The sequence below is a fragment of the Bos indicus genome, chromosome 4, assembly GCF_029378745.1.
Source record: "Bos indicus isolate NIAB-ARS_2022 breed Sahiwal x Tharparkar chromosome 4, NIAB-ARS_B.indTharparkar_mat_pri_1.0, whole genome shotgun sequence".
Lineage (NCBI taxonomy): Eukaryota > Metazoa > Chordata > Mammalia > Artiodactyla > Bovidae > Bos > Bos indicus.
Window position 1 is genome coordinate 65,215,500 of NC_091763.1, and position 14,100 is coordinate 65,229,599.

Genomic DNA, 14,100 nt, shown 5'->3' on the forward strand with positions numbered 1-14,100 from the left:
TTTGTAAAAAGACTTAGAAGTACAGTTGGGTAGGCCATCTAAATGATGAAAATTCACACGCGTGAATGAATATGGGATGAAGAGGCAAAGGGCATGTGTGAAATGGGGGTCAAGCTATGTCAGTATTAAATCCCAAAGCAAGCAAACAAAATACTATTAAACCCAAGTCCCTACTTCTTTTGTCCAAGGCTCTGCAGTAGGCATTGCAGAGGAAGTATTTTTAAGACATATTCTCTTGAGAATAAAACCTGGTCCTGAAGGAGATTTTAGTCCAACAGGGGAGATGTCATCAATACCCACACACATGCACACACATGCACACACACACACACAGAATATTTAGTGTAACAGGCTCTCCCTGCCAAGGCTATAGAACACAGAGGAGGATTGGTGGGCAAGCTTCACTGAGTGGGAAGTACTTGAACTGACCTTCAAAGAAGGTGAAACATGGAAAGTTAGAGAGCAGACAAAAACATACTGAGACACATAATAAGACACTGAGGAAAAGTAAAGTCAAAAATAACCAGTGAATTCAACTGTGAGCAAGAAAAGGAAAAGAAATAAGAGAAAGCAAAGGCTGGTTTCATGCTGGTTGAGTTCTGACTGAAGCAACAAGAAGGACCAAATAGAAGTTTGGAATGATAGCATGTGCTGCTGAGGGGCTGAAAGATGAAAGGGTTACATGAGGGCTGGAAGGCGAAAGATGCCGTGGTGAAAGTTCCCTCACTTAGACGTGAACACACTGACCTCTTCCATTTCGAAGGAGTCCGGTGCTTTGCCTGAAAGACGGGACAAGCTCTTGAATTTATTAGTCTGAACTGAATTCTCCTTTCGAGTTCTGTCCTTGACTGACCCCTCAGCCACACAGGAAGGAGGAGCCTGCTTGGTCAGCATGGATGACTGAGGCCCCTGTTTGCTCAGAAGAGCTTGGGGAGGATGATGAGGTGTCAAGCTGTCACAGGCTTGAGGAGACCAATGCTCTGCCGAAGGAGACCAATGACTTTGGACATATTTCTTTGTCACAGCTGATACCTGTGCTCCATGCTCCCTTGTGTCTGTAGAGGTGATAGAAAATTTGTCTGTTGTCTTCAGTGACTCTGATGCTCCCAGGTTATAATCCTTTCTAATGGTCTGCTTTGAGCCTTTCCTAAAAAGTTCACCTATTCTTCTTCGATGTTCTTTGGCTTCACTCACTGAGGTTCTTTGCACACCTCTCCCTTCATCTTCCTCTTCAGCTTTGTTCTGCAGGATGTTAACATCATTCAGCAAAGACGAGAAAGTGCTGGCCACGTGATCCAGTATTTCTAGCTGTCGGAAACGACCTGAATAATTCAAGAAACACACAATTTTTAGTTTCAGTGAAACTGCATTAATGTAGTAAAAACTGAAGAGATTGAACACACTTGATTTTCAAGATGGGAAGGAGTTTACATTTCTGAAACTCAAGTTTTCCCTTAGTATATATATCACTGGTTACTGTGGACAAGATTCCCCTATATAACAAAGTATCACTGTGTTATAGGGAAAGCGAATACCTTTTATATTTAGTAGAATATACATAACTATATAGATTCAAATACTTCCTATGTGTTAAACTATAAAAACTACAGACAAGGATGAATCTTGAGATTAATCTCATGTGTTTAAGTAAATGGCAGAGTAAACTCATTTCCTTCATATGAAGTAAGCTTGAAGATTCTTCCATAGCTTGAGACAGTCCCTATCATCACCATTATTACCTCCATCATCTCCAGCTACATCGGGGGTCCCCAACTTCTGGGATCTAATGTCTGATGATCTGAGGTGGAGCTAATGTATTAATAATAGAAATAAAGTGCACAATAAGTATAATGTGCTTGAATCATCCTGAAACCATCCCCCTCCCCTGCCTTGGTATGCGGAAAAACTGTCTTCCACAAAACTGGTTCCTGGTGTCAAAAAGACTGGGGACCACTGAATTCTACACCCTTCACTTGAGAGTGTGGAGGCGTCATGACATACGGAGTCAGATGGCCTGGATCCAAATTCCAGATCAGCCAATATCTGGAAGTATGACCACAAAGTAAATGAATTAATAGATTCATGGTGTTTAGCCCTGTGCCTGGCACATAGTAAATGGCCAGTTTCTTATCTGGAGAATGAAGTAACAGTACCAGTCTTATGTATCTCTCACATCTGTTGGGAAAAGCACAATGCTAAATAGATATCAGCTAAAATTACAAATGTGCTCAGCTCAGAAAGGGAATATATTGTCCTTAGTCTTCTAACAGAAGATAGTCGTTAAGGTGAAAATCCATTTACCTTTCCAAGCAAGCCAGCTCCTCAACTTCTAAGTCTTCCTGGATGATCTGTCCTCACTCATCCAGGCGATATGCAAGAACTGGCTTGATTAGTATGAGAGAGATCTAATGCAACAAGGGCTATCTGGGGACTATTTAGAAAAAACATTGTAAAAAATATTTTTGTATCTCCAGATAATAAAACCACAGTAATGGAAATGGAACACTCTTTTAAATTACAGAACCTTCTCTCAACACTAATGGTACATGCAGGGTTGCATAGATCAGCAGTGATCAAGGGCCCCATTGGTGTAGGAACTGTTCCGTATTCTGTTTGCACCATCATAGCAATGGTACAGACGTCTCCATTAGGCAATCATTGTGCCTATTTGTGTCCTTCACCTGAAAATGGAGATACTGACTATTCATCCCTCTAGTTCAATGTGATGGGCTTCTTATGGAGGACGATGATATTCTGTTGAGGCCTAGAGAAACTCTTGGGTTCCAGATGTTTTCAGAAACATTCTGGTTATACTTCCCACTTAAATTTAGTTGTAAGCTTAAGAACATGATTGAATCATCATTCCATTTTTATGATTGTGTTAGCATCCATTCTATAGAAGATTTTAATACTTAGACAAAGCCTGTCAATTTTAATGGGTTCAGGTAATTCAGAGAACATAACAGTGTGAAGTGTCGGATGAGGATTTTTGTTTGTTTGTTTGTTTTGCTTTGGGGAACACTGAACAATGAACCAGTTCTCACCCCTTCAAGTTTGAACTTTTTGTACTGACTTTGAATGAGACATACTTTTCCATTCTGTCTTTGGGACAACCAACTAATTTTATTATTGCTTATTTTGCGTTTGACCTTCTCAGCTTTCTTGAGTTGAAAGTGTATGAGTAAGTGTTGAGTGAGAATAGTGACCATGCACTGTTAGCACAGGGCTAAGCGGTGGAAATAAGAGCGGGCCAGCAGTTACAGGATCGGGGGCTGACTTCTCGTTTCCCTATGATCCATGTGTCAATTTCATCTGTGAAATGTTTACTTCACAGATCAGCTCAAACAGTCCTCAAATATCGGTAAGTGTTGCTATTCTCCCCAAATCAAGAATAGATCAAGAATTTTGCATCTCTGTGCAGCTTGGAGAAGGAGACAACAAAGGATGATATTAATTTCTTCTAAAGGTAAAGAACCATTAGTTTGCAATGCCTGCAGTTTTGCGTACTTTTTTTAAAAAATGTTATTGCTGAGATTTTGGACACCCATTTCACCCATGTGAAAACAGAGGAGACAGAAACTGAGATGAAAAACCTAAGCAAAACGTCTGTTCCAGATGTCTATTTGAGAGAAACACTTCATTTCTCTTGACTTTTCTTTCAGTGAATTTATTTAGAAGAGTTTATTTCGTTAATAGAAATTTGGCAGGTTCCCAGTCCAGAATTCTGTGAACTATTCCATGGAGGAGATATTCTTCAAGGCTCCTCTAAGAGAGGTTCTATATGGAAATGATTTTGAAAACACTGCATTGCACTCCCTCCAGGGAACTGAGAGTACAACTCAGCATATTAAACAAATCTTGCAGTAAATAAACTTGTTTAACTGCAAGCCATCTTTCTTCCGAATTGTTTGAGCACAGTACACATACCCCAAGAATAAGCTCAGTTGTGTCCTAGACAGTAATATTTCACTGACCACCAGCTGGAAAAAAATTGTAGCATGCATGATAACTATAAGATTTAAGTATGCATTAATCACTCAGTCATGTCCTACTCTTTGAGATTCCATAGACTGTAGCCTTCCAGGCTCCTCTGTCCATGGAATTCTCTAGGCAAGAATACTGAAGTGGGTAGCCATCCCCTTCTCCAGGGGATCTTCTCAGCAACGGGATTGAACCCGGGTCTCCTGAATTGCAGGCAGATTCATCTGAGTCACCAAGGAAGTCTAGTTAATCCACAAATCTGAGATATGACATATTTATAGTTACCAATCACAGCTTATGGTGGATAAGAGTGTTCCAAGCCTCACAGATGAGAAAATTAAGGTTTCACTTAGTGACCCATGATAAGTTTGCCAAATTCTGGGTTCTCTGACCTCTGGGTATGTGGCTACAGTATGTATTAGTGCTATTTACCAGTATAGTATTATCTTCTCTGCATGTAGTAGGATTGCACATCGTCACCCTTTTGGAGTTAAGTGTGGCCACATGATTTATTTTGGACAATGAAATCTGAACACACTTGATATGTATAAGTTCTGAGCAGGAGGCTTTAAGGCCTAGTGCCTGGTGTGCTGCAGTCCATAGGGTCACAAAGAGTTGGATGCAACTTACCAACTGAACAACAACAAATGGTTCTCTATTTCCACCTTTTCCCTGTTACTGCCAGCCAGTATGTTCCACACAGTGGAGTCAAGTCCATGGATAAGGAAAACATCATGGAACAGATCTCTCTTCCTCCTCATGGACTGTAGCCAGCCAGGCTCATCTGTCCATGGGATTCTCCAGGCAAGAATACTGGAGTGGGTAGCCATTTCCTTTTCCAGGGGATCTTCCTGACCCAGGGACTGAAACTGAGGCTCCCGCATTGCAGGCAGATTCTTTACCATCTTAGCCATCAGGGAAGCCCATCTTCCCCCTCATGTATATACCAATCCACAGTGAACACAGAGAGTTATCAAGACATAAGCCTGTTTCTGTCTGAAGCCACTGAGCTCTGGGAGTTGATTGCTACTGCATAGATCTCCTGGCCCATCCCTCCTAGTACTGTGGTTCATCTGACTTCTCATAGCCACTGCTGAGATTCTGATGCCAAGTGGTCCTCACTTACTGTACAAGTTAGGGTTCTCAGTGTCCATTCGCTGCTTTTGAGCTTCAAGAAAAACACGGATGTTGATTCCTCTGGCTGCTGAGCCACAACCCAGGAATCTGGCTGGGATTCGAGTGCAGATGTCTGGTTCATCAGCACCAAACCCCAGATCCAAGAGAATCTCCACTGGATCTTTTTCCCAAAATTCCAGCCATTCCGGAATGCTGCAGTGAAAATATGAATATCTTTATCCAGTAACAGTTCATTTAACCAAAAGTCATTTTTTCCCTAGTCACTTCACCCACTCAATCTTCCAGATATTTAGTAAAGGAGGAATCTGAATAGACAAAAACAGATGGTGTATTTACTAGAGCTCGTATATACTTCCTCAAAGGATAGTCCGTTACCCGCACTCAGGGACTGCTTTCTGTACTTTACAATGAATTTACTTAACAGGTTTCCATTTCACAACATGGAAATGTTCAATTAGATGGAGCAAGGAGATTGTGGGACAAAAACCAGAAGCAGTGGAGTGATACCCACAAAAAATGGTAGATGATGTCAATATGAAACAGAAGGAAAAAAAATCCTGAAAACAGTAGAATATTTTAAAAGAGAGATATTTTAAAAGAATATTTAAATTATTAAATATTAAAATAATTAAAAAGAGTATCAGTCAGGGGCATCCCTAGTCACACAAATTTGTTGAGGATATCACTAAATGGACACTGCAAGTCTGATCACAAACAATGAGTTTAAGTCCCTAGGTGGGGTTAAAATATGTTCTGTATTTTTTTGGACTTGGCTGAAAAGAAGTATTTTTTTCAAGTTGTTCTATTCAGTGTTGGCACTTAAAATGATACCCTTCAGTTATCTGGAAATTATATGTATATATACCACCTCACTTTCTAATCACTGAACTTTTTAGTGACTATACTAGTGACTCTTTAAAACTCATGGACTCCATGGGAACCAGAACTTTTCATCAGGTTTTCTTAGGTTCATCTTTAAAAGCTTCTGTTTACCTTTACATGCAAGTCTAGGGAGCTTATCTGAGATAGCTCGGATAATTTTACTTTCATGATGCCAGCATTTAAATTGGATTAACTACAATTCATTTATTTAGCCATCCACACATTCAACAATAGCCACCTCTAGTCTCAGTTGGCAGGCCACCCAGCATCACGTTCCAACATCAAGTTCACACTTTCTTATGTGACATAGAGATCTTGTGCTTTGCCTCCTGATTCTACCAAGGAAGAAAAGACAAGCCAAGAACTACTACTGTGGGGCTTACATGGCTCAGGCTGGATCTTTTAATTATTGGAAAGAACTGGTGAACTGGGGGTGCCAATCATTTGATATTATAGAAAAAATTTTGAGGGAGAAAAAACTCCCACAAAAAAATCTAAATTTTGAATGAAAGATTTAATTTTTTATTTATTGACTTCATCTACAAATTTTTATCTTACTCATTTATACAAATATTCATTGAATGTCTGTCATGCGTCTCAGCTAGGCACCCAGGGGACAAAAAAGAACAAAAATAACATAATCTTGTTTTCTAGTGGCTCACATTCTTATGGCCAAGAATATAAGTATTGATTGATTTGTCATTAAAAAATATTTTCTACATCATTAACTTTTTATCTATATTTACCCATGTAAGAAAAGCATAAAATACATTCACCTTGTTACGAATTATAATATCTTACATAAGGGTCTCTCTCCCCTTGGTTATTACCCCTTCCAATCCTGACTCCCTTCCTACTGAATTTATGTGTATCCTCCTAGGCATTTTTTTTATATAGTTACATATATGCTTTATAGTTTTCACTTGTTGGCTTTATAAACAGTAACTTATTCTATGTATCTTTCTGCATCTTGATTTTTTTCCTCTTAAAATATTACTTAAAGATCATTATAAGTTAGTAAAATTGTCTCTGTCTATTTCTTTTATCACTATGTGGAATTCCATAAAATGGGTGAGCCAATAGTTCATCTGGCCATTTCCCCAATGATAGATATTTAGTGCAACTTCACTGACTTTCACATGGTTCTTGCAGGTCGGAGTTTGGAAATCCTATATTCATTCTCTCACCGATTCATTCAACAAGTATTTCTCAAGTGCCTGTTTGTAATTTCATGAAACCCACTGTTGCACAAAACGATTTCTCTGGGTAAAAAGTGCCTGGAAATCACATACCTTTGTGGTATACTGGCAGCAGAATGGCAAGAGTTGAAACTGGTCCCTCTGGAGAGAGTGGGAGTTTCTGAAAACTGATGCAGAGATCTGCAGTTGGGGGAAATACCACTGATGAGATGTGTTGATTTAGAGAGTCCCCTGGGAGGTCACTGTGACTCTTTCCCTTCCAGAGCAAACACTTGCATTTCCTCTTCATTTCTCATCATCTCATAATGGCCACATCTTCGAAGAAGAGACTGCAGGCAGCGGAGGAATTGCTCCCCTCTTTAAGAGCGTTGTGTTACAGAAGGTGTGAGAATTTAGGTGTTAGGTGCCCGCTAGTGCTCATTACAAAGGTGACAGAATGTCTCACTTTTGACAGATGGCAAATCATTGGGGAACCTTTCAGGAAAAGAGCTTTGCAAGGCACTAACTTTCAGGAAGAAGTTAAGATTATGGGATGAAAGAGGTACGGTAAGCATCTCTTTCAGAGGTCACTGAAGCATCTTCCCTTAATGGTGGAGGATTTCATATTGCATAGTTAACATTCCCCAGGTGCTGTCATCCATGTGCAACTCTAGCGAACTCCTTTATTCTGTGTGTGTGCTCAGTTTGCTTAGTTGTTTCCGACTCTTTTGAGACCCCATAGACTGTAGCCCACAACACTCCCTGTCCATGGGATTCTCCAGGCAAGAATACTGGAGTGGGTTGCCATTTCCTCCTCCAAGGGATCTTCCTGACCCAGGGATTGAACCTGTGTCTCCTTCATTGGCAGGTGGATTCTTTACCATTGAGCCACCTGGGGTCCCCTTTACTATAGTAAAAGCGAAAATGTGTGTCTCTCTATCCTAATAGGCAGTACAAGTCACTTGAAAGTGTTTCCAAACAGAATAGAACTGTTACAGTTCACTTTTATATAGCTTAGATATACTATAACTCATCTAGTTTCATCAAATATAATAGAAGTTGGCAAAAAATTATAATTTATTGAAGAATACAATGTTGATATCAATTATCCCAAGGCGACCAAATTATCTTACATGGGCTCCTGAATTTGCCTTAGTCCTGTCCATGTTTGGTAAGAATAGCTGGGCACTACCTATCTTTTTTCAATTGCTTCTCTGCCTAAGGCTGAGAAAGTGCACATTTCTGAAAAATAAAGATTCTGTTTTAATAGACGATTGAGCTTTCTGGGAGCCTTGGAGGGGCTTCCCTGGTGGCTCTGCTGCTGCTACTAAGTCACTTCAGTCATGTCCGACTCTGTGCGACCCCATAGACGCCAGCCCACCAGGCTCCTCTGTACCTGGGATTCTCCAGGCAAGAACACTGAAGTGGGTTGCCGTTTCCTTCTCCAATGCATGGGCTCAGACAGTATATAATCCGCCTGCAATGCAGGAGATGTGGGTTTGATCCTTGGATGGGGAAGATCCCCTGGAGAAGAGAATGGCTTCTTACTCCAGTATTCTTGCCTGGAGAATCCCATGGACAGAGGAGCCTGGTGAGCTGCAGTCCATGGGGTATAAAGAGATGGACACGACTGAGGGACTAACACTTTCACTTTTCTTGGAAGACAGACAGAAGATACCTTTCACTTCCTGCCTCCTCTCAGTGTGTCCTAGCCCTGCCACAATTTTTGTTTCACTCTGTGTTTGAGATTCATACCTAATTTTGTAATGTTCAGCAGAGCTACCCAGTCATTGGCCTGGACTTGGATCCAGGGGAAGCCACATATAGTCACAGTTCTAAGGAAGCTGGAAGAGCATGGGTGAGTCCTTGGCCTTGACTCTCATTTTCCTCTTCCACAAAAGGAGTTGCCTGAAGAATTTCTGTGGTCCCTATTTCTATATGGTTCTGTGAGTAGCAAAAACATACGATCTTCTAAGAGGGAAAAATTATGCCCAAGTAGCACTTTAGGTGTGAATTGATACAAGTTGGAAGAATACAGTATTGAATATTTGGTTTTCTACTAGTTTGAATGATCTGGAAAATGTAAGAGTGACTAGAATGGAGGAGGCAGAGTTCCCAGTCCTCCAATGCACATGGTCCACTCCAGTGGTTCTTAAACAGTGTGCTTCAGAATATTTGAAAGGCTTACAAAAACATTGATTTCTGACCCTTAGGTCCAGATTTTCTGATGCAGTGTGCTGAAGTGACTTGGTATTCTATTAAGTTCACAGGTGATATTGCTGCTGCTGTTGGGACCATTTTGAGACCTAGTCTATCCTCATATTAGGAAACTCGAATTTCCAGTGCTTTCTACCTAGCACTGGAAATTATATGTAATACTGTCTAGTTAAAAGAAATGGCAACCCACTCCAGTGTTCTTGCCTGGAGAATCCCAGGGATGGGGGAGCCTGGTGGGCTGCCGTCTATGGGGTCGCACAGAGTCGGACATGACTGAAGCGACTTAGCAGCAGCAGCAATAGCATGATAATCAATCACATTGGCAATATGAAAATATGAATGTAACTATTTTATGAACAGGTTCTCATGAATAGCTGAATTTTAGTAGAATACCATTTAGGAATATATTTTCATTAAATTCCCCCCTAAGTCAGCATTTACTGATTTAGTTTGCTCACTCCTTTAGGACAATTAAAGAACCTCTATTTTTCTCAAGGCTGGTGAAAATAGTCTAGGCACTCTGGCTGAACCAGTGCCAAGATGCCAAGACCCATGGCATTACTAAGAGACCTCCTCACTTCCATGTCGCTTATGAAAGATGTGTCAGCACAACCCTGGAGTGAAACAGCCATCCTGCCACCTACCTCATGTAGTCTTTCACAGTCATTTGAACCATTCCTTTTTCAGGAAAAGGAACTGCAACAAAAAAGAGGAGATGAGCTTAATTTCCTTGTTTTCTCATGGAATACTTTTCTCACCCTCAAATGAACCAACATGGGATTGATTTCCATATCCACGATTGTTATCAACATGAGATACAAGGCGTCTGTACCAAACAAGACAGAATGTAATTAATGGCTAAATTGTGTGATAAGTCCTTGAGGAAATGGGGTAGTTGCTCAGTGAAGAGGGAAGTCAGTGGTGAATGAAGTAGTCAGCAAAGGTTTCATGGAGGAAGAAGTACCTGTCTTGGATTTTTAAGAATGGGAATAATTTGATAAATGGAAGAGGTATTGTCATGAAAGAAGAGGGTCTATAGCAATGTCAAACATAGTGATAGGGCTAAGCTGATTAGATCACAGGACATTTTGGGATATTCTCTCCTGGTACATAAGATTGAGGAGTAAGGACAGATGATACATGAAGGACCCAGCATACCTGGAGTATCTTCCAGTAATCTGTACCACCTAATCCTTACAACAGTCTTATGATTTAGCATCTATTCTTATCTTTCAGATAAGGAAATTGAGACTCACGGAAAGTTGAGTAATGAGCCCATGATCACACAGTCAAAAATAGCAGATCCAGGAATTTATCATTACCTTTATTATGTATTATAGCGATAATAAGTGGGTGCATGCTTAGTCGTGTCTGACTCTTTTTTGTGACCCCAAGGACTGCAGCCTACCAGGCTTCTCTGTCCATGGAATTTTGAGGCAAGAATACTGCAGTGGGTTGCCATTTCCTACTCCAAAGAATAGAACCCTTGTCTCCTGCATCTCTTGCATTGGCAGGTGGATTCTTTACCACTGAGCCACCTGGGAAGCTCATTATAACAATAATAAGTTACTATTTATTTAACATTATCTTTGTGTGAAGCAATGTACTAAGCATGTTACATGCACAAAATTTATCCATGAAATAAGTATCATTCATCCCCACTTAACAGAGAAGCAAACTGAGGCTCAGAGTAAGTGAATTTCCCATGGTCAGTAGGATGCAACCATTTATTTTTGTTTGTTGCTATTGTTTCAAGACACTGCACTGTCAACAGACTGTCTTGTAGCTGACCTGAAAGTCAGAAAGAAGAGTTTACATGTATGTGTCAGGACATGGGAAACCACAAAAAGTTTTTCAGCAAACAAGTACATGTGAGAAAGATGATGCTGAAAGTCCATTTGCCTGGTTAGTGGTGCTGAGGACAGAATAGAAGAGTTACATGTCAGATGCCAGAGAGGCCTATTCAGGGGCCGATGCAGTACTCAGAACCTGTTTCGTGAGATAACCCTGTAGCAGACATCTGCGCTTTCAAGGTGAATGACCATTATTATAATAAATACGTGACATTTCTTATCTGACTCAAACTTATGAACCAAATTAGAAATGAACATAGAGTCCAAATTCCAGTCTTTTTTGCCTGTTATATCTATAGTTTTAAAAATATGGGTTTTAGCAAAGGAATTCTTTTACAAATTTCCAGTAATTAAATTATGTAAAAGGAGTGTTGTTCTGGACAAAGTGAATTACCACTTAGCTCTTCTTTTACCCTGTGAGTCACCTCCAAGATCCACAGTTTGAAAAACATCATCTGTTCAAATCTCTCATTTCGGTGTTGTGTGCGTGCTAAGTCACTTCAGTTCTGTCTGAATCTTTGTGACCCTGTGGACTGTAGCCCCCCAGGCTCCTCTGTCCATGGGATTCTGTAGGCAAGAATACTGGAGTGGGTAGCCTTTCCCTTCTCCAGGGGATCTTCCCAACCTAGGGATTGAACCCAGGTCTCCCACATTGCAGGCGGATTCTTTACCAGCTGAGCCACAGGGGAAGCCCAAGAATACTGGAGTGGGTAGCCTATCCCTTCTCCAGTGGATCTTCCTGACCCAGGAATCGAACCAGGGTCTCCTGCATTGCAGGTGGATTCTTTACCAAGAGAGCTATCAGGGAAGTCCTGATAGAGCCACCTGGAAGGCAGTACTAATCCATGCTGGACTCTTGCTCGCTGAATTCAGCCTCAGAGCTGCTCAAATCATAAAACCAATGCCAATTGATTGAAGTTGTCACATGGAAAGAAAGCCTATTTGCCGCTTTATTAATCATGTTATAGACGCAAGCATGGTATAATTTTTGGCAGTCATGTTGTAATGACTTGACAAATTAAATAATAGGTTGTCCAAAATGAAAGGTTAAAATAAATATTTATCATTTTAAGCAGTTATTTTTTTCTATTTCTCTCCCCCCTTTCATCTATTGCTTTGCATATATCTTACAAAGTCAGCCTCCATTTGTGCTTATCCAGAGAATTTTGGAGTTTCTGAGCAGCATTTCTCACATAAAATATTCTAGAGTTCTAGAATATCTGGCTTCATATTCTGCCAGTGTCACCACTCTTGCCACTACATCAGTCTTTTCTGGTTGTTGGCTATTGAGCTGGATTTCCTGGAACTTGTGAATGAGCGTGTACATCCAGACCAGGGGGCTGACATTGTGGTCACGGAAAATTGCTCAAACTGTCAGAGAGGAAATGACCCGTTTCAGATATTGATGAAAAGAATTAGCACAGCCTTGTTGGGTTTTCAAAAGCCGTAGCCCCATAGAACATCTAAGTCATCCAGAAACTACCACGTCCCTACACCCAGGGCTTCCTCATGGGATTCTAGTGTCCACACAGATTTAGTGGTCATGTTCCATGGATCACACACCGCAGCTCTTGCTGTCCAGCTTCAGGACTGACCTGGTTGCCAGGAAACCCAGGGCAGCCCCACAGGGGAAAAGGAGCCCCTAAAGATAACATATTTTCTAGGGAATGTGCCAAGTGGACCTGCTAGTTCACAGTGGGGGAGTCTTATGGTTTGATGACACACACATGAAAGCCTTACACAGTTATAGCATCAGCAGAGGAAAGGCTTTCTCTCCTTCCACTTTTATGGCTCCCTTTAAGGCCCAGACATTGCTGATGATTAGGGGCTGGGCGAGATGTTTGACTCTCCTTACCCGAACCCCACTCTCACTAATGTTCAGATACAGCTTTTACAGCTTTTGTTAGACTCATCATCCTCTTTCGTCTTGATCTTGTTTAAAATGACACAAATGTCAATCTCTATCCAATATATTCAGATGCGTAGACTTCTCTGCTACCAAGCTCAGATTTAAACTCACTAGATAAGCCTGATTTTTAAAATTACAATACAATGATCAGAAATTAAGCAGCTTCACTGGTTTCATTTCCATGTTGCATCAGGGCTCCCGGTGTCCTAGGAGACCAAGGGGCATTTTCAGTGTTGTTACGCGTTTACCTCCTGTGGTGACTGTGGAAGCAGCAGCTGGCCTTCCCAGTGCTTGGACCCACACAGGTGAAACTTGCACAGGACAGCGTGAGACTATTATTCTATGCCTGCCTGAGGGCTTTTTGGTTTTAGTTTTGTTTTTGTTTTCCACTTCGTTGATGTATAAAGTAAATTTCCTGGAACCTGAAGACAGGCTTGTTAGGGTCAGCCCCTTGCAATTTTGCCTGTTTTCAATAATTAGCCAGAAGCTGGTAGTCTAGTTCTCAGGAGCATTGGGATTTTCATTAAGACCCAGAAGATCCAGCGCAGTTCTCTTCAGGGCAGCCTCTGTTAGGCGACACGCTCTGCAGTTCTCTGCAGTCTCTCCTAGTCTGCCTGGTTCATTAGCACTCACCTGACTGGCTTCTGGAAGCATTGGAGTCTGGGACCTCTAATCAGAGCACGAATTTGACACCCAGGGAATGTCATCATGGGACAAACAAACTGCTCCTGTTACAAACAAACTGTTCCCCAAGCTTCTGCAGGTAGAAGAAGTGGGGCTACTACAGATGGGCCTGTGCTCACCACATAAGCCTGCTGCTGGTGCTGGTTTAGTTGCTGAGTTCTGTCTGACTCTTGTGACCCCATGGACTGCAGCCCGCCAGGCCCCTCTGTCCAAGGGATTCTCTAGGGAAGAATACTGGTGGGTTGCCATTTCCTCCTCC

General features: G+C 41.3%; 1 protein-coding gene across 1 annotated transcript in view; it reads right to left on the reverse strand.

Moving 5' to 3' along the window:
* The window catches only part of ITPRID1 (ITPR interacting domain containing 1), a 107,628-nt gene that overhangs the window by 67,749 nt on the left and 25,779 nt on the right, over positions 1 to 14,100 (reverse strand). Inside the window, exons 5-8 of the mRNA XM_070787869.1 lie at positions 10,040 to 10,091; positions 7,293 to 7,379; positions 5,108 to 5,310; positions 748 to 1,322 (exon numbers count right to left, since the gene is read on the reverse strand). Coding sequence (XP_070643970.1) covers positions 748 to 1,322; positions 5,108 to 5,310; positions 7,293 to 7,379; positions 10,040 to 10,091 — 917 coding nt within the window. The remainder of the gene's footprint in view (positions 1 to 747; positions 1,323 to 5,107; positions 5,311 to 7,292; positions 7,380 to 10,039; positions 10,092 to 14,100) is intronic.